The sequence below is a fragment of the Chiloscyllium punctatum genome, chromosome 24 (genome assembly GCF_047496795.1).
Source record: "Chiloscyllium punctatum isolate Juve2018m chromosome 24, sChiPun1.3, whole genome shotgun sequence".
NCBI classification, from domain to species: domain Eukaryota; kingdom Metazoa; phylum Chordata; class Chondrichthyes; order Orectolobiformes; family Hemiscylliidae; genus Chiloscyllium; species Chiloscyllium punctatum.
In genome coordinates, this window is record NC_092762.1 from 86545808 (window position 1) to 86570294 (window position 24487).

General features: G+C 44.8%; 1 protein-coding gene across 2 annotated transcripts in view; it reads left to right on the top strand.

The window, feature by feature from the left end:
• The first annotated feature begins 331 nt into the window (after nt 1-331).
• ushbp1 (Usher syndrome 1C binding protein 1) overlaps nt 332-24487 on the top strand; it is a 33800-nt gene continuing 9644 nt past the window's right edge. Inside the window, exons 1-9 of one of the 2 annotated variants that reach the window (XM_072594408.1) lie at nt 332-463; nt 5827-5978; nt 7298-7440; nt 10841-10992; nt 13431-13637; nt 15292-15435; nt 16411-16559; nt 17724-17864; nt 18545-18633. In XM_072594408.1, the coding sequence (XP_072450509.1) occupies nt 458-463; nt 5827-5978; nt 7298-7440; nt 10841-10992; nt 13431-13637; nt 15292-15435; nt 16411-16559; nt 17724-17864; nt 18545-18633 (1183 nt within the window). In that variant the 5' untranslated portion in view covers nt 332-457. The other variant, XM_072594409.1, reaches the window with a different exon arrangement.

Below are 24487 nucleotides of genomic sequence, written 5' to 3' on the forward strand. Positions count from 1 at the left end.
TGTAAGTGGATAAAGACTTGAAAAATATGTTGGTAGCACAGGGTATAGGGGACTGGGAGGAGGCTCATAGGGAACATTAACACGAGCAGCAAGTTGATGGGTTGAGTGGCCTGTTTCCAGACCTTTGTGTTTCTGACAAAGTGACAGCCTACCTTTGACCTGAAAGAGGAAATTCAAATTCAAAGGATGTTGACTTGCAACAGCCCCAGAGGAAGGGCGATTCTGAGTTTTGTTGAGACAGGAAATCTCAGAGTTTGCTGCTTCCATGGATTGTGTTTGCCAAGTCCCAAAAAAAAACACATTCGGTTGAGCGACCCTATAGTCAGTGAAGGTAAAGGAGCAGGAATAGCGAGAGGTGACCAAATTCCAACCTAACCTTTACCCTTCGCCACTGGACCTCCCAGCGGAAGGCTCAGCAGGAGGAACTGGGCCATCGAAGGTGCAGTTACCATTCACAATGGAGGTACAGTCCTGCAGATATCGCGCAATCTATCGCTCAGATCTGTGGATCTCTTCAATAAATCAGCGAACAAATCCCTAAGCCATTGGGATCTGTTACTGTGTGTGAGGGTTGGTTAGCCCTGAAAGTGAGGTTTTAGCCCGGATTTATAGAATCTTTACATTTGACTGTGGCTGTGGTCCATACACACCCACAGAGGGTGGGTCCACCCACAGAGCTGGGATGGTGAACTCCCCACCATACAATCTTCATTCCCGCAAGAGTTTGAACACTGGACTGTTTCCAGGGATGTAGAAATTTGAGTGACACGGAGAGACTGGACAGGCTGAGATTGATCTCCTTACATCAGAGAAGGTGAGGAGGGGATTTAATAAAAATGTTGCCAGGATTTGATGAGAGCCTTCTGTTAAATGGTAAAAGAAAGCTAAAAGTAAGGGATCTGCATTTCTATAGCACCTGAGGAAGTCCAGATGTGTTCTCCAGCTGATAAAGAACTTTTTAAAAGTGTTGTGACATAGGAATCACAGCAGAGACTGCAGCGGTTCAAGAAGGCAGCTCACCACCACCTTCTCAAGGGGCAACTAGGGACAGGGCAATAAATGCTGAGCCCAGGCAGCAATGTCCGTGTTCCACAAGAGAATTAAAGTTTGCGTAAAGCAAGATCCCACAAACAGCAATGGGTATAGATCACCGGTTTACTTAGTGACAGGGTAAATTTATCGTCTTCTCCTTGGATCTATGGGGAGCTAGGGAAGAGTTAATAAAGGTGTCAGTGACCAGAAGGATACAGATTTAATTTGTTACAATCAGTGAGGAGTAGTGGAATACCTCTGCTCCCTTCCCACTCTCTGTTTGACCAGATCGGGTTGTTAATACTTTTAAACAATCTATTAAGATGGTTCATCAACACCTCTGGAACAGGTGAAACCTGGCCTAGAGAATGGGACATTACCATGAGCTCTAATAGGTTATTGTAAAATGGATGCACTTACCAATTCACTGAATGTTTGACGATTTAAGTGCTAAATGTTACACAAACAAGTTTCCTTGTGTTTTAAAAGAAGTATTTATTGTACTTAACGCGGTGTAAGTAAAAATAAATTTTAAATGCTCCAATATACTCACTTACACACATTTGCCAAGCTCAAACACAGAAAAATAAGTGACAATGGGGAATGATAGATTAAATTACTTACAGTGTGGAAACAGGCCCTTCGGCCCAACAAGTCCACACCGCCCCACCGAAGCGCAACCCACCCATATCCCTACATCTACCCCTTACCTAACACTACGGGCAATTTAGCATGGCCAATTCACCTGACCTGCACATTTTTGGACCGTGGGAGGAAACCAGAGCACCCGGAGGAAACCCACACAACCACGGGGAGAACGTACAAACTTCACACAGTCAGTCGCCTGAGGCGGGAATTGAACCCGGGTCTCTGGTGCTGTGAGGCAGCAGTGCTAACCACTGTGCCACCGTGCCACCCAAATGATATTTCAAAATCCAAGACCTTATAGAGGTTTATAAAATCATGAGGGACAAGAATAGGGTAAATAGACCAAGTCTTTTCCTTGGGGTGGGGGTGTCCAGAACTAAAGACCATAGGTTTAAGGTGAGAGGGGAAAAACTTAAAAGGGACCAAAGGGGCAACACTTTCACACAGAGGGTGGTGCGTGTATGGAATGAGCTGCCAGAGGAAGTGGTGGAGGCTGGTACAATTACAACATTTAAAAGGCATCTGGATGGGTATATGAATAGGAAGGGTTTGGAGGGATTATGGGCCAAGTGCAGGGAAATGGGACTAGATTAGATTAGGATATCTGGTCGACATGGACGAGTTGGACCAAATGGTCTGTTTCTGTGCTGTATAGCTCTATGACTCTAAATCGGACATAACTGACATGATTTTCAAAGGTTGATGATTTGTGTGGATCCAGGCCAAGCTCAGTGGTCCTTCTGGTTTAGTGTTGAGATAATTCTCGCACTATATCTGTACTGTTGGAGACTACGGCTGTTGGGTGAAGTTATTTAAAATATCTGCCAGTGCCACATATGGACAGTCACAATGCAGACAGGGCTCGAGCTTGTAAAATAGACCAGACCGCCTCAATACATTTTAAGAAGGTAGTCTAGACCCGCATGTTTTCCTATTTTAAAGGTAGATGTGAAATGCCATGTTCCAGATGAGAAGCAGCTGGTCAAACTACTCAATGTTAAGCAAAACACAATTTATTTAGACAAGAGACCTTGGAGTGCAGGTTCATAGCTCCTTGAAAGTGGAGTCGCAGGTAGATAGGATAGTGAAGAAGGCGTTTGATATGTTTTCCTTTATTGGTCAGAGTATCGAGTACAGGAGTTAGGACGCCATGTTGCGACTGTACAGGACATTGGCTCAGTCACCTTTTAGAATATTGTGTGCAATTCTGGTCTCCCTGCTACAGGAAGGATGTTGTGAAACTTGAAAGGGTTCAAAAAAGATTTACAAGGATATTGCCAGGGTTGGAGGGTTTGAGCTACGGGGAGAGGCTGAATAAGCTGGGGGTGTTTTCCCTGGGGTGTCGGAGGCTGAGGGGTAACCTTATAGAGATTTATAAAATCTAATTGCCTTTATAGATTATCTAGAGTGTGGAAACAGGCCATTTGGCCCACTAAGTCCACACCAACCCTCTGAAGAGTTACCCACCCAGTCCAATGCACCTAACACTATGGACAATTTAGTACAGCCAATTCACCTGACCTGCACATCTTTGGATTGTTGGAGGAAACTGGAGCACCCAGAGGAAATCTGCACAGGCACAGGGAGAATGTGCAAACTCCACATGGACAGAGGCCCAACACGGGAATCAAACTAGAGGTCATAGGTTTGGAGTGAAAGGGGAAACATTTAAAAGGGACCTAAGGAATAAGTTTTTCACACAGAGGGTGGTACGTGTATGGACTGAGCTGCCAGAGGAAGCGGTGGAGGCTGGTACAATTGCAATATTTAAAAGGCATCTAGATGGGGATATGAATAGGAAGAGTTTGGAGGGATATGGGCCAGGTGCTGGCAGCTGGGACTAGATTTATTCAGGATAGCTGGTCGGCATGGATGAGTGGACCGAAGGGTCTGTTTCCTTGCTGTACATCTCTATGATTATAAAACTACAGTTAAAATAATAATGAAAGAGGAATTTAGAATAACTTAACTATTGGTAAATTTAACCAGATATTAGATGCAGTAACTATTACTAATTAACTGTTCCAATACAGTAACATTCATAAGCACACCCCTTGGCAAAAGACAAATTCAGACACAGATTCTCATATGCAGTTCTCCAATCCAGGATGAAAACACATCAAGAGCAAAATCAGGGAAATTATCAGCCAGGAGACATTCATAGAAGCTTTCAATGCTTTTGAGTTCTCAAAGGCTTCTGCTTAAAACCAACACTGAAAACCAAGATAAAGGGAGAAAGCCTGCTCTGTGAGAGCTGGCCACACCCAGGCTGCTTCCATTGTTCCAGCTTTTCAAATAAACCCCAAGGCCCCACAAATTGTTTACTTTCTCAGAGACAGCTCCATATCTTAACTTTACAATCTCTCTACAAAAAAACAGGACAAAATCACCTCTTAAAGTGACAACATCATTACAAGGTGAAAAGAGAGAGAGAGAGAGAGACTGAGAAAGAGCGAGAGAGAATAAGCTCCAGGCTGGGCTCCTCTATTCAGTTCATTTCAACACTAGCTGGTTTCTCTTTGGTCTTGGAGCATGTAAAATGCAGATTTGGATTTGTGACCACAGTTCCTTTCTGTAGATAAATGATGCAAAGTTGGAACATAGGTAGTTATACTTAGTGGTGAGTTGGTTTCTGTATAGCTCTGTTTGTCACAATTCATGTTCAGAGACAGCAAGTTATTCAGACATTGATTTTGAATGATGGTAAGGCCAGAGGTAGTAGACAGTTTCATCATAATATGGTCATTAATTGGAGGGCACCCCAACAGGGCTCATTCAATTTAGAATTTTCTGGAGACTTGAAGTAATTCTGAATCTCAAAAATCACTTGACACTTGACAGCCATCATAACAACTTGTTGTTTTAGTCCTTTTGCAACGTGGTGATTTTCAACATACAGCCCATAGAGTCATAGAGATGTACAGCAATGGAAACAGACCATTTGGTCCAACTCATCCATGCCGACCAGATATCCCAACCTAATCTCGTCCCATTTGTTAGCATTTGGCTGATATCCTCCAAATCGTTCTTATTCATACACCCATCCAGATGCATTTTAAATGTTGTAATTGTACCAGCCTCCACCACTTCCTCTGGCAACTCATTCCATTCATGCACCACCTTCTACGTGAGAACGTTGCCCCTTAGGTCCCTTTTAAATCTTTCCCCTAAACCTATGCCCTCTAGTCTGGACTCCCCCACCCCTGGGAAATGACTTTGTCTATTTATCCTATCCATGCCCCTCATGATTTTATAAACCTCTATCAGGTTACCCCTCAGCCTCCGACACTCCAGGGTAAACAGCCCTAGTCTATTCAAACTCTCCCTATAGTTCAAAACCTCCAACCCTGGCAACATCCTTGTAAATCTTTTCTGAACCCTTTCAAGTTTCACAACATCTTTCCGATAGGGAGGAGACCAGAATTGCACACAATATTCCAACAGTGGCCTAACCAATGTCCTGTATAGTCGCAACATGACCTCTCAACTCCTGTACTCAATACTCTGACCAATAAAGGAAAGCATACCAAACACCTTCTTCATTATCCTATCTACCTGCGACTCCACTTTCAAGGAGCTATGAACCTGCACTCCAAGGTCTGTTTATTCAGCAACACTCCCTAGGACCTTACCATTAAGTGTATAAGTCCTGCTCTGATTTGCCTTTCCAAAATGCAGGACCTTGCATTTTTCTAAATTAAACTCTATCTGCCACTTCTCAGCCCATTGGCCTAACTGATCAAGATCCTGTTGTAATCTGAGGTAACCTTCTTAGCTGTCCATTACACCTCCAATTTTGGTGTCATTTGCAAACTTACTAACTATACCTCCTATATTTATATCCAAATCATTTATGTAAATGACAAAAAGTAGAGGACCCAGCACCGAGCCTTGTGGCACTCCACTGGTCACAAGCCTCCAATCTGAAAAACAACCCTCCACCACCACCCTCTGTCTTCTACCTCCAAGGTACATAAGGACAGTCTTTTATTATGTAATGGATGGATAGGTCACACATGAACTGGTCACACACTGACTGGTCATATATGAACTGGTCACACATGGACCCCTCACATACCCACATGCAAAGCCTCACTGCCTACTGCTGTACAATGGTGTGAATATTGTTTCTTTCTGTTGGTGCAGGGTCCAGACTGTCTGTTGGATGTGAAGATGGAGACACCATCAGAAGAAGAGGCATTAACTGTTCTCCACTATGAGGAGCAGATCACAGAGTTACTTGTTGTTATTGCTGAGTTGAATCGGAAGATTGATAGACTGACAGTATCAACCATCAGGTGAACACAGATTTCTGTTCCCCTCACTCCTATTCTGAGGGAGGGGGGAGGAGGGCAATGGAGCATTAGTCCCAAAGACCCGGTGGGTTAATTTGACCAAGAAAATATCGGAATGTACTCTTGCAGAGCTCACACCCATCTGTCAGCTCCTTCCTGCCAATTCAGCTACAGTTAATGTCAGGCACATGAGAGAGGAAACTTACATTGATATAGTGCCTTTCACAACTGCAGAATGTCAGAAGGGCTGAAGTTCATATCACTGGACAAGCAATCCATGAGGTTAGGTTAATGTTCAAATCCACACACCCCTCCACCCCCCCATCTCCCCCCCGGCAGATGGTGAAATTGAACATAGAACATAGAACATAGAACAATACAGCACAGAACAGACCCTTCGGCCCACGATGTTGTGCCGAACTTCTATCCTAGATTAAGCACCCATCCATGTACCTATCCAAATGCCGCTTAAAGGTCGCCAATTATTCTGACTCTACCACTCCCACGGGCAGCGCATTCCATGCCCCCACCACTCTCTGGGTAAAGAACCCACTCCTGACATCTCCCCTATACCTTCCACCCTTCACCTTAAACTTATGTCCCCTTGTAACACTCTGTTGTACCCGGGGAATTCAGTAAAATCTGAAATAAATGCCAATGACAAGCATTGACATTAAAAACCCATCCAGGTCACAAATGTACTTTAGGGAAGGAAATCTGCTGTCCTTACCCGGCCAACACGTGACTCCAGACCCAGAGTGAGGTAGTTGACTCTGAAAAGACTGAGCAAGAAAGGGGCAATTATGGATGGACAATAAATACCTGCCTTACCAGTGACACCCACATCCCATGAAGGAAACAAATTCCTATCTCCAATCAGCAAAACCATCCCATAACCACGACCTTCCCCTGATTATACTCCACTCTCTCTTTGAGTGACCAAGAGGGTGATTGGTCTGGAGTGACCGAAAAGGAATAATAAGCTTAGGGTGAGCAGCCCAGATGACCGGTACTGAATGTCCATCCCATGACCAATCAATCTGTCCGGAACAACCCTTTCAGAGTCACAAGCCCAGAGTGACCATTCCATACCAACTCAGACTGACAGCTGCTTTTACAAAGTTTGGCTGAAATCACAGGTAACAGCACCCTCCTGTGGTGAGAGCTGCTCACTGCTGATCCACTCCAAGTCCAGTTCTCTTTCCAGCTGAGCTTTGTTATTTCCATTGACATCCCAATGGCTGGACCCCCATCTCCAGATAACGTCGGTGCACTTTGCTCACTGTCAGTTCACTGACATTTCCCCTTATTTTCCTGTGCAGGGAGGAAGATGAATACCTGGACACTTTCTCAGACATTAGTGACTCTCCGTATCTTGAAAACAACACGTGTCTCCATCCAGACCCAAGTCAACCAAAAGTCTCCAATTGCCCAGGACAACCTTGTCAACTACCAGAGAGTGCTGGTACGTAAGCAAGACCTCAGTGATTATCCAGGGGTGGGAGTGGCGTCTTTTCCCAGTGCAGGAAGAGTGTCTCCTTGTCAGAGTTACCAACTTCTGATTGAGACCTGAAATGAAATGCCCATCTCCCTGCTTGATTGAAAAGATCCTGTAGTACTATCCAGAGAATAGCAGGGGAGCTCCCTGTGGTCAGTTAACATTTACCATCCACTCAACACCAAGAAAACACATTACTTGCGGTGTTTCTGGGAGCTTGCTGTTCCAATGACTTTGGGAAAAATCTGTATTTTGTTTTCTATACAACCTCCCTTTTAAAACTACAGTGCAACTGGGAAATATTCCAAAGGATTTCCAAGCAGGCGGCTCAGTTCAAAGAAATGCCCATGTGACTCTAGGTTGCCATGGGGATGAAAAACTAACAAAGAAAAGGATAAATAGAAAACTAATTTTTAGTGGTGTAAGATCTCAGTGTATGTTTTGTGGCAGACATATTGGAACAGATCCTAATGTTTGACGGTTATATGGGAATGCAGCAGGGGCTGTGTTACTTCCTGTATGTGTTATATGTTGGAAAGGAAAGGGAGTCAAGGACAGGAAGAGCAAGTGGTTGTGAATTGGGGGAGCCCCACTGCTGCTGTTTCAGTTGTGCAAGTTCTATATAGGGTCTGAAAAGGGAGTCTCTGGGGATCCTAGGCTATCAGAATTGACATGATCTGAGTGTGAGAGGGTTCATATCTGAGCACCTGTCAACATTAATAATGTTGAGGGAGTTCAGATGGAATACAATGGCTGATGAATGTGAATTCAAGGACTGGAACTATTTCTTTATTCACTTATGGGATGTGGGTGTCACTGGCAGAGCAAGCATTTAATTGCCCATCCCTAGTTGCCCTCCTTGAGAAGGTGGGGGGTGAGCTGCCTTCTTGAACCGCTGCACTCCATGTGCTATAGGTAGACCCACAATACCCTTAGGAGGGAATTCCAGGATTATGACCCAGTGACACTGAAAGAACAGCGATATATTTCCAAGTCGGAATGGTGAGTGATCTTATGATGGAGGAGGGATCATTGGTGAAGCAGATGAGGATGGCTGGGCCAATTGAATGGGAATGAATGATAGTACATAATGATACATGAGTTGAAAATGCTGTGAGATCGCACTCAATACTACACTGGGACAGGGTGTCATGTGAGAACTACAGGTGGTGTATCTACGTTGTACTAACTACTCCAAGTGAAACCTAGCCTTTTATTTGACGTACTCTTTGTCTATTAATTAATTTTTGAATGGTGTCGATTATATGGTTGCAGCAGAAGTTTTAGCAAGTAAAATCTTTTCCTTCGGGTTTTCTCTGTGTTGGCTTTATTAAGATATCTGTTATTTTGAAAGCTGTTGGTCGCAGTGAGTATTGTAACATCACACTTCAAAATACTTTCCGAGCAGGAAAACCCATCAGGTCAGCCTGAAATGTTAAGCACCCTGACCTGTTGGTATGTAGTTAAACCAGAGGAATTGACTGTAATCAAAGCTGGAGACCTTGTCTGGGAATCAATCTAACAAGCAGTTGTTGAAATAGTGACGCCTCGTTTGGCATCTCGTGCCTGTCCCACACTCTGAGCCTCAACACTCTTGGAGCGAGATATGAAGGAGACAGATCCACTTTAAGACATCGCCACTCGATTCTGTAGTTTGCCCTATACAGGAGAGAACTTCTGGAATCTTTTTGGGAGTGAAGTCAAGTTAATATCCAACCTTTCTCAGGATTGATCAGAATCTGTCCCTTTCCATCTCTGCAATCTCCTTCAGCCCCACAAACCTCCAGGAACCTTATTTTCATTGGACTGTCAATGGTGGTTGTAACTTTAACTATCTGAGCCCTGATGTAATATTTTATTCCTTTTACACAATAAAAGATACACTGGTATCTAGCTAAAAGTACCAGAAATACTGTCTATTTGTTACTTGAAATTCAAGTGGGACTGTGTGGTGTACACTTTAGCTGTACAAGGCTTTGTTACTTTTTGCATCATTAAGGTGGGTACTTCAGAAGTCAGATTAGCAGCAGAAATCTTTCTATTAAAAGGGAATCTGTCCAGCAGCAGCTTTCGGGATTAGCAGCTTCACAGGTCTGTGAGGTAGTGCACGCAGAGAAATCCTGAACAGCTTGTAACCAAAAAGCATTTCTCATACTTCTCTCACTCAGAGAAAAAGACAAAAAGAACTGAAAGACTCTAGAGAAAGACTCCCAGCACTAGGAAAGACCTAGGTACAACTGATCAGCTACTGAATCAGTGATTGAAATAACTGAGGTCAGTATACTAACACCAGGTCAGCCTTTATTTATTTGTATGTAGTGCACTGGCTGTAGCCAGCCAGCTTGGAGTCAGTCTCCTGAACTGAGGAAAGTCTACATTACCTTTTATTTTAAAATTAAAAATGGTTAGGCCTGTACTGCCCAGGGGTCAGTATCCCGTCACCAAAACACTCCTTATTTTCTAGTGGACAGTACACTGAAGTCAGTCTCCTGAACTGAGGAGATTCCACATCTCCTGGTATCATATGGTTATAACAGTCAGCCAGGGCTCCCTGATTGGCCCAGATTTCCAACTCCAATCAAGGATCTCAGAGTCAACTGGTTCCAATCATGACAAAGATCAACAATTACTCAACAGACAACATTGTGTCATCAGTGTTATAATCATAACCCTGTGAGCAATAAATCATCCCATATTTGACATTTGTTTTCCCTCTCTATATTTCCCACCCCTAATACTTGAGTCAAACTGTCTGTGTTTTGTCTCTCTTATTTGTGAATGAGTGTGAGTGTTTTAAAGGACTACAGATCAAGTTGCATAGTTGTATATTTGTTTTGCCTTTTGTTAAAGAGTAAGTTTGTTTACAATACATAGAGTTATTTTCACGTCAATGACAAAACCTAGTATGAAATGCTTTTGTCCTGAATAGTACTCTATCAAGCAAAGTGGTCAGCTGGTCATTTCATTGGGTAGCTACACACTTGTGATGGATTGTGGAATAATGATGTTCCATTATTGGTCCATTCTTCCCAAATGAATTGTGATTACAAACCTTAAGAATTCCACCTCCATCTCCATCCCTCCCACCTCTGTACCTCTCCCTCCTCTTTTAAATATTCTTTAATCCTATTTCTTTGATCAAATGTTTATTCTCTTGTTTCTAATGTCTCCTTCTGTGGCTGAGTGTGTTTGAAAACTATGCAGCATCTTGGGATCTTTCACGATTTTAAAGGTGCTTTATAACTGCAGTTGTGGATGTTGATTCTGGTATACTCTCACCATGAGACTGTGATTTACTGCCTTTGATGTCAGGCTGGGGTTTCCTCACTCCCCCCTTACCCTCCTTTCATCTCTCTGTTTGTTGCAGGTGAACCCGGTGAGCTGTCACAGAAACTGCAGCAGGTATTGACAGAGCTGGAGGAGACGGTGCGCACTCGCAGAACAGAGATCCCACCGTGCTGTGCTGACGCTGGTGAGGAAGAGCAGTCAGCACTGGCACACTGGTCACTGGTCACTCAGGTAAGGACAAAGGGAACTCGGTCAGGGTTGGAGAAAGAGAAGATCAAGAGGAGACCTTCCAAATGTTGAATTTATTCTCTGTGGTAGATTTATAGGTTTTGTTTCCTCTTTTGATAAGAGTCCAGAACAAGGAGGTGTAAAGATAGTATTGTCAGTTATTGTGTTCTAATCCCAGCTGATTGTAATATTGAATGATATCTGGCTTGATAGATATTTTTTATCAATGTGATGGTCATTTACTGAAACAAAGTTGTACAAAGCTGTCTTTAACAACAAAACAAATGTTTATTATACAAAAGATGAAAACAAAAGGAAACAAACTAGGCTATCTAGGGTTAGATCACTGTTTGGAAGATCTTAAAAATAAACTTAGACAAATAAATTCTCACCCTATTTGTCAAGCACTGTCCATTTTATACATTTCAATCTGGGGACACCTCTTTGAACCAAATGTATAAGTTTGACTTAACTGTATCTCCTGAGTCTTTTTATGTCAATCATGAAGTCTTCATCCATAAGTCTCACAAAACAGAGAGCTTAGACTTGCTCAGTTTCTAGTAAAATACAGATTTTTAACTAAACACTGCTGGTTTGGAAATTTCACAAAGTAAACTTTATGCTTAACTTTTTCTTTACTGTTTGATACAACTTTCAAGGAGACAAACTACATTTGTTCATGACCCTGGTCTGATCTCTTTGGAATTACCCTAACCTCTGTTTTATTTTATTATTCCAAGCCAAAAATAATGTTATGGCCTTCAATGTTTACTTCACCTGTTGTAAACAACCACACAACATTCCAGGTGGTCCCACTCCCTGACATAAGCTAGATTAGGTCAGTCTTGGAAAGGACTGTTCAATCATTTACTCTTTTTTAAACCCTTCGTAAAACTAATCAATCCCTTATGCCACTATTTCAAAATGCTAACTCCAAAATGCTAAAACTAAATGTATAAATCTCACATCTTACTTTACAATGGATTGAGTTAAGAATTTAGGAGGAACGTGGTTATACAGAGAGTGGTGAGGATGTGGAACCCATTACCCCAGAGAAGTTGAAGCAGAAAATTATGTGGGTTTAAGTGGAAACTTGATCGATAACGTGACAGAGAAGGAACAAGGGATTTGTGGAGGTGGGACAGAAAGAAGTAGAGTTATGGAGACTATCATGAATTTACAATAATTGGAGTGAATACCCAGTTGCTGGGCTGTTCCTCATAAGATGTTACTGTCAGGAATTCAGGTGGCAAAGAGTTAATTATAGTGGTAGAGGAGGAGTTGCAGAAGCTAAAGAGAAACCATTTTTATTGGTTCGGGAAACAAGGACTTGGGGCAGAATCGAGGAATTCAAGCCATAAAGGATGGTACTACTTGGAAATCTCTTTTGCAAATAGCAATCAATGCTAGACCATTTGTTAATTTAAAAACTGGGATTGATAGATTTTATATTCACTTGTGGGGCATGGGCGTTGCTAGCTGAGCCAGTCAAGTTGCTCCTGTGAGAAGGTGGGGGTGAGCTGCCTTCTTGGACCACTGCAAACTATGTCCTGTGGGTTCACCCACAATGTCCTGAGGGAGGGAATTCTTGATTTTGGGAGTGTGGTGCTGGGAAAGCTCAGCAGGTCAGGAAGCATCCGAGGAGCAGGAGAATCGGCGTTTCGGGCAGATTCCTGATGAGGGGCTTATGCCCTAAACATTGACTCTCCTGCTCCTCGGATGCTGCCTGACCTACTGTGCATTCCAGCACTACACTCTTAACTCGAAGCTCCAGCATCTGCTGACCTCACTTTCTCCCAATTCTTGATTTTGACCCAGTGACAGCGAAGGAACGGCGATGTATTTCCGAGTCAGGATGGTGAGGGGCTTGGAGGGGAAGCTTGGTTGGGGGTGATGTTCCCATGTTACTGCTGCCCTTGTCCTTCTAGATAGAGGTAGTTGTGAGTTGGGAAGGCGCTGCCTGAGGATCTTTGGTGAATTCCTGCAGTGCATCTTGTAGATAGTACACACTGCTGCTACTGAGCATCAGTGGTAACTATAGAAATGAAGGGATATGAATAATGGAGTGGGAGGGTGGAAGAAGGAGATGGAGGTTGGTCACAGATTAGTCATTCTCTCATTATGTAGAAGAACGAATTTGAGGGGCTGAATGCCCTCAGCCTGCTCCAATGTAACATTTCCATGTGCAGTCCCTCATCCTCAGAACCCAGTGAAGTGGGGGTAGCGGGGGAGGTGGTGGGGCTTCCAGTTCCCCTTGTACTAGTTGCCCCTTTCCCCCATGATGCTCTTACCCACCCCATCAGTATCTGTTCCTGCCCCCACCCCGGGGAATTGCCCCCTGGGACACAGCTGAACAATCCAATGGTGTGAATGGGATGAGATGTTGCTGTGGGTTATATCTGTGCCTGATTGTGGCCACAAACCTCTCCCCACCCCCGCAGACGATCGAGGAGGTGGAGCGGGAGTTGGGTGTTGACCTGAGCCCTGAGCTGCAGGAGGAGAGGAGCCAATGGGAGGCCGAACTGGATTGTCTGAGGGAGAAGAATCAACATCTGTCCGACCAGCTTGTCCAGAAGGACCAGGAACTGTGGCGGGTTTCCTGTGCCCTCGCTGGGATTCAGCAGGACAGGGACAAACTCCAGCTCAAGGCAAGTTACTCACTCTCCATTCTTTCACATACGCTGTCACCTAGCACAGGCATCAAGGCTGAATGGCCTCCTTTGGGTAGTATCACAGAGGCTGGGCAGAGTCAGTGTGACTGGATTTACAATGCTTTGTTGTGAAGGATGGGGAAAACGGATTGAATAGGAACATCCAAAGGGGAAAGGGAGAAACGATGGGAGGAGAGAGGTTTGCAGGGCACTGGTGGTGAAAGAGCAGTGTGAGTGGGACAAATCAGTCAAAGAATGGGCACAGAGAGGATGGCATGCTGCTAGTGATACAGAAACAAACACGGAAACCTAAGACACTCGATCGTTCTGGCAGCCTCTGTGGAGAGAGGAAGAGCATTAATGTTTCAAGTCCAGTATGACCCTTCCTCAGAACTCCAGTGTAGAGTTACTAGTTTCCATCCAACATCCTCAATATGTGGTTAGATACAGAGTAAAACTCCCTTAGCACTGCTGCCTCACAGTGTGAGGGAACCGGGTTCAATTCCAGCCTAGGGTGTGTGGAGTTTGCACATTCTCCCCGTGTCTGCGTGGGTTTCCTCTGGGTGCTCCGGTTTCCTCCCACAGTCCAAAGATCTGCAGGTTAGGGTGAATTGGCCATGCTAAATTGCCCATAGTATTCAGGGATGTGTAGGTTAGATGCATTAGTCAGGGGTAAATATAGGATAATAGGGTAGGGGAAAGAGTCTGGGTGGATTACTCTTCGTAGGGCCTGTGTGGATTTGTTGGGCCAAATGGCCTGTTTCCACACTATAGGGATTCTATTCCACACTGCCACCATCAAACACTCTAAGGCGATGGACAGCACGGCGCTGGGTACAGAGTAAAGCTCTCTCTATACTGTACCTATCAAATACTCCCAGGTCAGGGAAAGCATAGGGTAAGAAACAGAGTAAAGCTACCTCTACAGTGTTCCCATCAAGATTTGACTGGCAGTATTTCACCAACAGGCAGTGTTTGTGATTTAAAATCACTGTGCTCATAGCATTTTGATTATTTATATTTTCAATGCTATGTGTGATTACTGGAGTGTGTGTGTTTGTTTGTCTGTGTGTGTGTATATGAGAGAGAGAAAGAGAGAGAGTTTGTGTGTGTGTGAGAGAGAGTGTGTGTGTGTGTGAGAGAGAGTGTGTGAGTGTGAGAATGTGTGAGAGTGTGTATGCATGCGTGTGTGTGTGTGCATGTGTGAGAGTGTGTGCATGCATTTGTGTGAAAGAATATGTGTGCACACGTGTGTGTGTATGTGAGTATGTGGGCATGTGTGTGTGTGTGTATGAACATATGTGTGTCAGTGTGTGAGTGCATGCGTGTGTGTGCACATGTGTGAGTATGAGTGTGTGTGTGTGAGAGAGTGAGTGTGTGTGAGAGAGAGTGTGTGAGTGAGTGTGTGAGAAAGTGTGCATGTGAGTGTGCATGTTTGTGTGTCAATATGTGCGTGTGTATTAATGTGTGTGCACGTGTGTGTCAATGTCTGCGCGTGTGTGTGCATGTGTGTATGTGTGTGTGCACACACATTTGTGTATGTGTGTCTGCACGTGTGTGTGCGTGCGCGTGTGTGTGTGCGTGTGCAGTGGAAGGTTTCAATGCGATTAGATGCTGACTGACTGTTCCCTGTTTCCTGTTTCGGTGTCAGGCTGATGACCTACTGTCATGTCTCCAGAGTCTGCAGCAGAATGTGATGACTTCACCACCCCCCAGCCCATTCCCTAGTATCATGGACACGGGCACAACTGGATGCAGCACAATCAATACTGAGCTTCAGGCTCTTGGGAACAATGTACGTCTCAGGAGAAACAAGGAACCAGTAAATCAGAACAAAGAACTGAGGAGACGGGAAAGCTGAAACAAAAACAGGAAGGGCTGGATAAGCTCAGTGGGTCTGGCAGAATCTGTAACAAAGCGGGGGTGGGTGGGTGTTGGGCAGAGACAAAGTTAACATTTGAGTCCAGTAATGCTCCTTCAGAACTGAAAGCAGCTGAGAACTGGTGGTATTTATACTGTTCACAGGGAGGCGGCAGGAGTGTGAGTGGATTACTTGGGGAGAGTGCTGAGAGAGAGAGAGAGAAAGGACACGCAAACAAGGGGGTTAATGATAAGCTGAGTGGAAGATAAATGCTGATGGGAGACATGTAGATAGCTGAAAGCAGGTTGGCCATGCTGGGAGGAGCCCATAAAGAACAGGAGCTCGGGGTGGGGCTGGGGGTTTGGAATGAACATGGAGGTATGAGTGCTTGCCGAGACATTCATTTCGGAATAAAGAAACCGTGGTGTGAGTTTGCTTGCAACAGGATGGTGTGTTAATTCTCATGGTATCCCATTGTAAATAAATAATTGGGCGCGGATATCATGGTATTGAAGAGTCCAACAGAGCTTTGTTGCAGTGAACTATTTGTTCAAGCATCACATTTCTCAGGCGTAGGTGTCTGGGTTAATGTTCACCTATAAGGTGACATGCTTCTAGAAAAGTGTCATGCTTTAAGTGGTCCCAGGGTTAAATGGAGTATGAGACCTTTTTATCCCTCAGTTTACTTGCTAAGATGCAGTGATGATATACTGAATATGTCTGTTAGAGGTACACAGACATACTGTCCACAAGATGAAACACAAGACTGACTTTGAAGATACAGACTGTGGCTGCGTACAGCTGCGTGGGGCTTGTCAATCAGATGTGGGCTGGGGGGAGGGAGACAGGGATGGGGTAACAAACTGAGAGATAGTCAATCTTCACACTTGGCCCTGGTTTTTGCTTCAGGATCCAGGGCTTATGGTCGAAAGGTTGATCCAGTCATTCCAGGATTGCTCTGGCATCCAAGACATTTTCCAGTTCCTTTGCAGATACGGATCCAACGTATCCAGAGTAAGGATCCAGGATTCAGAAAGAGAAGCAGATCAGCTGAGGAAGTAAGAAACTGGTTTAATTCCATGGAATTCTCTGGAGGTGACCTTGCTGATTAGACTGGGATTTGTGACTAACCTTCCCGATTCCTTGGGGATAATTGAGGTGGGCCCTGTTCATCAACCATGGGATCAGGCAACGCAGGAGGAGGCCGGTTCGATTATCACTTTCAACTCTATGACATTTTACTGAATCATCTCACCTCATCCTGCCCCCAGTAACTTTACCCCGGATCACTTATCTCTGGAAATACAGCTACCTTTTTCAACATTATTATCGATTCTGCCTCCTTTCACAACTCACCGCTTGAGAAAAGCTCCCCTCATTTTGTTTTATGAATGAATTGTCTTAGATTTCTCTCTCTCTCTCGTTACTGAACTTTCTGCTGCTGGAAACAAGCTGAGGTCTCACCAGTGATTTCGAAAGGTTTAACATAACTTGCTGGCTTTTGTTCTCTATCCCCCTGTTAATGTCAAGTGCTACTTCTAAACAATCTTCTCAACTTGTCACTGTTACCCTCAATGACTTGTGTAAATATATCCCCAGGTGTCTCTGTTCCTCCACCCTGTTGAAAATTGATCATTTCGTTTGTATTGCTTCATCTCAAATTTCTCAAAAAAGTCACTGCATACTCTACGACATTGATCTCAGTCATCAGTGACTTTCTATGTTCTCCTGAAGTTTGACCCTATCCTTTATTACATTTCTGAGTATTTTATCACCTGTAACTTTTGAACTTGTCCTGTGTGCACCCAACTGCAGGTCAGTCGCAAATATTAGAAAGAGCAGTGATCCAGACACTGACCCTGAGGGAGCACCACTGCGTACCTCTCTCTCTCTCTGAAAAACACCATCCTCCACTGCTCTTTGCTTTCTGTCCCATGGCTTATTCTAGAAACAGGTGTAGGCCATTCAGCCCCTCGAACATGCATCTTAAACTGAGCCCCTTTAACATCATGAATTTGAATTTTAGTAAGAGGTCTATTCCAAGGGGCTCTGTCACACACATTTAAATTGCTGCAGGCTGTGCTGAAGATGCTGCTGAGAGGTACAATTCCAGTATTTCACCCTGTGATGATGGAAGAAGGCTGATATACGCGTGACTCAGGATGGTGTGTGAAGTGAGCTAAGTTCTCTTTCTATCACGACACTTGCTTTTCGTTTTGCAGCTGCATCGATGAGTGGAAGAGCCGCAATGAGCAGCTTTCCAGGGTCCTGAAGGAATGCAAGGGAGACTGCGAGCGGCTCAGTATGTTACTGGGGAGACTCGAATCCAATGACACTGCACTGCGCTTGGCTCTACAGTACAGGTGGGCTTACAGTACAGCTCAGGTTACAGGACAGGTCAGTACAGAGGGAGTACTGCACTGTCAGAGGGTCAGTACTGAGGGAGTGCCACACTGTCGGAGGGTCAGTGCTGAGGGTATGCTGCACTGTCGGAGAGTCAGTACTGAGGGAGTGTGGCACTGTCGAAGAGTCAGTGCTGAGGTAGTGCTGCACTGTCGGAGAGTCAGTACTGACGGTGTGCCGCACTGTCGGAGGGTCAGTGCCACAATGTTGGATTTGCATTTTGCCAGGTTCTCCTTAAATTAATCAACACTATTCACTTCAACCAATCTCCTTTGTGGAGAGTTCCACATTCTCATCACTCTGTAAGTAACCAATTACCTCCTAAATTCTTTGGATTTATTGGCAATTCTCCTTGATCCATGACCCTTGTGCTGGCGACCTGCACCATCCTCTTAAATCCTTAAAAACCTCAGTTTGGTAATCTCTTTGTTTCAGTGAAACGTGTTCTTGTCTGGTCAGTCCTGATACTCATGACCCTCCCAATTCCAGACCCACCCTTGAAAACATTTTGTGCATGCTCAGCTGCCTCTCTGAGGCTGTTTTTGAAAAACTGAGACCACAAATGGTCTGACAGAACTTTAACATAACTTCCTTTCCATATTAGTCTTCCAGAATGAACGTTTGAATCTTTGTTTTCCAGTGAGGAGTGTGTTGATGTCCATGGTCTGCTTCTGGCAGAGGTTCAAACTAAAGGGAGCTCCATGGAGACAGAGATCTCTGAGGCACAGGGTAAGCAATGTCGATGAGAAATCCTGTGAACTTAGTGCACTCCCCTCAGATAGCTCCCCTCTGCATGAACTTTGAACCTGCTGGACGAATGGGAGGAGGGGATGACGACAGGGACACCGTTGGTGGGATGGAGGGACACAAGGTGTGGCGGGGTGGGGGTGGGGTGTGCATGGAATTCTTTCCGTTTGTGGGTACGGGATGTCCCTCCTCCTTCACACCTCTGAATGACAGTGTGCCATGGTGCTGTACAAGGCCATTCGGCCCATTACCTCTGCCAATGAGCATCATGACTTAGTGCCATTCTGCTGCCTTCACTCTATCTTCTTGTACATTGTTTCTATGTAAATGGATCAGTTGAAGCCACCTCCATCACATTTCTAGATAGCGCCTTCTAGCCCCTGACTCAGAGTCATAGAGATGTACAGCACAGAAGCAGATCCTTTGGCCCAATTTGTCTATGCCGACCAGATATCCGAACTCAATCTAGTCCCACATGCCAGTACCCGGCCCATATCCCTCCAAACCCTTCCTATTCATATACCCATCCAGATGCCTTTTAAATGTTGCAATTGTACCAGCCTCCACCACTTCCTCTGGCAGCTCATTCCATACACGTACCACCCTCTGTGTGAAAATTATGCCCCTTAGGTCCCTTTTATATCTTTCCCCTCTCACCCTAAACCTATGCCCTCTTGTTCTGGACTCCCCCACGCCAGGGAAAAGACTTTGTCTATTTATCCTATCCATGTCCCTCATGATTTTATAAACCTCTATAAGGTCACCCCTCAGCCTCCGACGCTCCAGGGAAAACAGCCCCAGCTTGTTCAGCCTCTCCCTATAGCTCAAATCCTTCAAACCTGGCAACATCCTTGTAAATCCTTTCTGAACTGAAGTTTCACAACATCTTTCCGATAGGAAGGAGACCAGAATTGCACGCAATATTCCAACAGTGGCCTAACCAATGTCCTGTACAGCCATAACATGACATCCCAACTCCTGTACTCAATAGTCTGACCAATAAAGGAAAGCATACCAAACGTCTTCTTCACTATCCTATCTACCTGCACCTCAAGATCTCTTTGTTCAGCAACACTCCCTAGGACCTTACCATTAAATGTATAAGTCCTGCCAAGATTTGCTTTCCCAAAATGCAACACCTCGCAAATATCTGAATTAAACTCCGTCTGCCACTTCTCGGTGTCCACTACACCTCCAATTTTGGTGTCGTCTGCAAACTTTTTAACTATACCTCTTATGCTCGCATCCATAAGACCATAAGACATAGGACTGGAAGTAAGGCCATTTGGCCCATCGAGTCCACTCCGCCATTCAATCATGGCTGATGGGCATTTCAACTCCACTTACCCGCATTCTCCCCGTAGCCCTTAATTCCTTGTGACATCAAGAATTTATCAATCTCTGCCTTGAAGATATTTAGCATCCCAGCCTTCACTGCACTCTGCGGCAATGAATTCCACAGGCCCACCACTCTCTGGCTGAAGAAATGTCTCTGCATTTCTGTTCTGAATTTACCCCCTCTAATCCTAAGGCTGTGTCCACGGGTCCTAGTCTCCTTGCCTAACAGAAACAATTTCCTAGCGTCCACCCTCTCCAAGCCATGTATTATCTTGTAAGTTTCTATTAGATCTCCCCTTAATCTTCTAAACTCCAATGAATACAATCCCAGGATCCTCAACCGTTCCTCATATGTTAGACCTACCATTCCAGGGATCATCCGTGTGAATCTCCGCTGGACACGCTCCAGTGCCAGTGTGTCCTTCCTGAGGTGTGGGGACCAAAACTGGACACAGTACTCCAAATGGGGCCTAACCAGAGCTTTATAAAGTCTCAGTAGCACATCGCTGCTTTTATATTCCAACCCTCTTGAGATAAGTGACAACATTGCATTCGCTTTCTTAATCACGGACTCAACCTACATGTTTACCTTTAGAGAATCCTCAACTAGCACTCCCAGATCCCTTTGTACTTTGGCTTTACGAATTTTCTCACCGTTTAGAAAGTTGTCCATGCTTGTATTCTTTTTTCCAAAGTGAAAGACCTCGCATTTGCTCACATTGAATTCCATCAGCCATTTCCTGGACCACTCTTCCAAACTGTCTAGATCCTTCTGCAGCCTCCCCACTTCCTCAGTACTACCTGCCTGTCCACCTAACTTTCTATCATCAGCAAACTTCGCTAGAATGCCCCCAGTCCCTTCATCCAGATCATTAATATATAATGTGAACAGCTGCGGCCCCAACACTGAACCCTGCGGACACCGCTTGTCACCGGCTGCCATTCTGAAAAAGAACCTTTTATCCCAACTCTCTGCCTTCTGTCACACAGCCAATCCTCAATCCATACCAGAAGCTCACCTCAAACACCATGGGCCCTCACCTTGCTCAGCAGACTCCCGTGTGGCACCTTATCAAAGGCCTTTTGGAAGTCTAGGTAGATAACATCCACTGGGTTTCCCTGGTCTAACCTACTTGTCACCTCTTCAAAGAACTCCAACAGGTTTGTCAGGCACGACCTCCCCTTACTAAATCCATGTTGACTTGTTCTAATCCGAATCATTTATATAAATGACAAAAAGTAGAGGGCCCAGCACCAATCCTTGTGGCACTCCACTGGTCACAGGCCTCCAGTCTGAAAAACAACCCTCCACCACCACCCTTTATCTTCTACCTTTGAGTCAGTTCTGTATCCAAATGGCCAGTTCTCCCTGTATTCCATGAGATCTAACCTTGCTAAACAGTCTCCCATGGGGAACCTTGTTGAACACCTTACTGAAGTCCATATAGATCACATCTACCACTCTGCCCTCATCCACCCTCTTTGTTACTTCTTCAAAAAACTCAATCAAGTTTGTGAGACATGATTTCCCACGCACAAAGCCATGTTGACTATCCCTAATCAGTCCTTGCCTTTCCAAATACATGTACATCCTGTCCCTCAGGATTCCCTCCAACATCTTGCCCACCACCGACGTCAGGCTCACCGGTCTATAGTTCCCTGGCTTGTCCTTACCATCCTTCTTATTAAACAGTGGCACCACGTTAGCCAACCTCCAGTCTTCCGGCATCTCACCTGTGACTATCGATGATACAAATATCTCAGCAAGAGGCTCAGTAATCACTTCCCTAGCTTCCCACAGAGTTCTTGGGTACACCTGACCAGGTCCTGGGGATTTATCCACTTTTATGTATTTCAAGACATCCAGCACTTCCTCCTCTGTAATATGGACATTTTTCAAGATGTCACCATCTATTTCCCTACATTCTATATTTTCCATGTGCTTTTCCACAGTAAATACTGATGCAAAATATTCATTTATTATCTCCCCCATTTTCTGCGGCTCCACACCAAGGCCGCCTTGCTGATCTTTGAGGGGCCCTATTCTCTCCCCAGTTACCCTTTTGTCTTTAATGTATTAGTAAAAACCCTTTGAATTCTCCTTAAATCTGTTAGCCAACGCTATCTCATGTCCCCATTTTGCCCTCCTGATTTCCCTCTTAAGTATACTCCTACTTCCTTTATACTCTTCTAAGTATTCACTCGATCTATCCTGTCTATTCCCTACATATGCTTCCTTCTTTTTCTTAACCAAAACCTCAATTTTTTTAGTCATCCAACATTCCCTACACCTACCAGCCTTCCCTTTCACCCTGACAGGAATATACTTTCTCTGGACTCACGTTATCTCATTTCTGAAGGCTTCCCATTTTCCAGCCGTCCCTTTACCTGCGAACATCTGCCCCCAATCAGCTTTCGAAAGTTCTTGCTTAATACCATCAAAATTGGCCTTTCTCCAATTTAGAACTTCAAGTTTTAGATCTGTCTGGAAAAGTTCTGTTATCACATCATATTTCCTTCTTTTGTGAAACGCCTGTACCCCTTGCTTCATGTCCCTTTTATAAGCGGGAACGGTTTCTCCCTATCCACACTACCCTGTTCATTCATGATTTTGAAAACCTCTATCAGATCCCCTCTCAGCCTTCTTCTCTCTGAGGAGAACAGTCCCAACCTCCCCAATCCATCCTCCTCACTGAACTTTCTCATTCCTGAGCCATCTTTGTAAATCTGGTCTGCGCACTCCCCTCCAGCGGACTCTGAGAACGTGCACTCACTCCCCCTTAGTCCCTGATTCATTCTGATACCTACCAATGGGATATTTCAGAATACTGTAGTGGGCGGCACGGTGGCACAGTGGTTAGCACTGCTGCCTCACAGCGCCAGAGACCCGGGTTCAATTCCCACCTCAGGTGACTGTGTGGAGTTTGCACGTTCTCCCTGTGTCTGCATGGGTTTCCTCCGGGTGCTCCGGTTTCCTCCCACAGTCCAAAGATGTGCAGGCCAGGTGAATTGGCCATGCTAAATTGCCTGTAATGTTAGGTAAGGGGTAGATGTAGATGTAGATGTAGATGTAGGGGTATGGGTGGGTTACGCTTCGGCGGGGCGGTGTGGACTTGTTGGGCCGAAGGGCCTGTTTCCACACTGTAAGTAATCTAATCTAATCTAATCTAATCTGTACACAGAATAGGTACAGTCCAATGAGTGAAAAATATTCCAAAGGACAGACCCACAATTCACAATTAACAAGAAATGTTAAAGATAGTATCGAACTAAAAGGGCAATTATATAATTGTGCAGAGATCAATCGTAGGTCAGAAGATTGGCTGAGTGACTAAGAAAATTAATAAAAAGGGAATAATTGGAGTATGAGGGAAAGCAAGACAGAAATGTAAAACAGGCAATAAGTGTTTCTCGAAGAAGTATCAACAAAGCAAACTCAGAGCATATAGAAAGCGAAGCTGGAGAATTAACAATGGAAATAAGGAAAGAGCCAATATATCTGATGGATACTTTTCAGCAGGGCCTCACTATAGAGGGTGCAAGTAACTTGCTAGAAGCAGCAATAAATCACAAAATAGAAAGGAGGGAGGAGCTCAAGAAAATCATAATCACCAGAAACGTAAGTGGAACTGAGTAAAATGGTGGAGCTGCAGACTGGTGGAGTTGGAGCCCAGAAAGAGAGAAAAACAGCTGAGCAGACAAAGGAATTACCGAAGGTCAGCCCAGGACCATGAATAACTGCTAATGGGGACCATTAGTGGCTGACAATAGGTTGTGTGTGGGAGTAATGAAGGGCTCCTGCTCCTCGGGTGCTGCCTGACCTGCTGTGCTTTTCCCGCACTCCTCTAATCTTGACTCTGATCTCCAGAATCTGTAGTACCCACTTTTGCCCTGTGTGTGGTAGTACCCCATGTGATCACAAGGCCTGGGGTGTAGGGTTCTTGGGCAAGGAAACAGGAGAAGGTGCACAGGACTGGAAATGACTGAACTCAATGTTGAGTCCTGAAAACTGCAGGGTTCCCAAGCGGGAAATGAGGTGCTGGTCGTCCAGCTCACACTGACTTTCCTTGCAGCACTGCAGCAAGCCTGAGACAGAGATGTTGGCCAGGGAACAAGGTGGTGTGTTGAAATGGCAGGCATTGGTCCCCATTAGCAGCTATTCATTTCCCCATTACCTTTACCCATTCCTTAATCTGCCCCAGTGTTTTTCAGTCAGTCTGGGCTCCCTCTGCACCAACTGTTTACTCCACCCCCCCCCCCCCATCTTCAGCAAATATACCAACCTTTTCCCAGCTACCAGCAGTTAAGAAGGGTAATTAGACTTGGAGCATTGACTCTGTTTCTCTCCCCACAGATTCTACAAGATAATCTAATCTAATCTAGTCTGCTGAGTTTTTTCCAGCAATTTCTGCTTTTGTTGTCTATCAGATAAATGTAACTTACTGAGTGTGGATCATGGATGGTTCTGGAAGGTCAGTCGTGACTAATTACTTCTCCA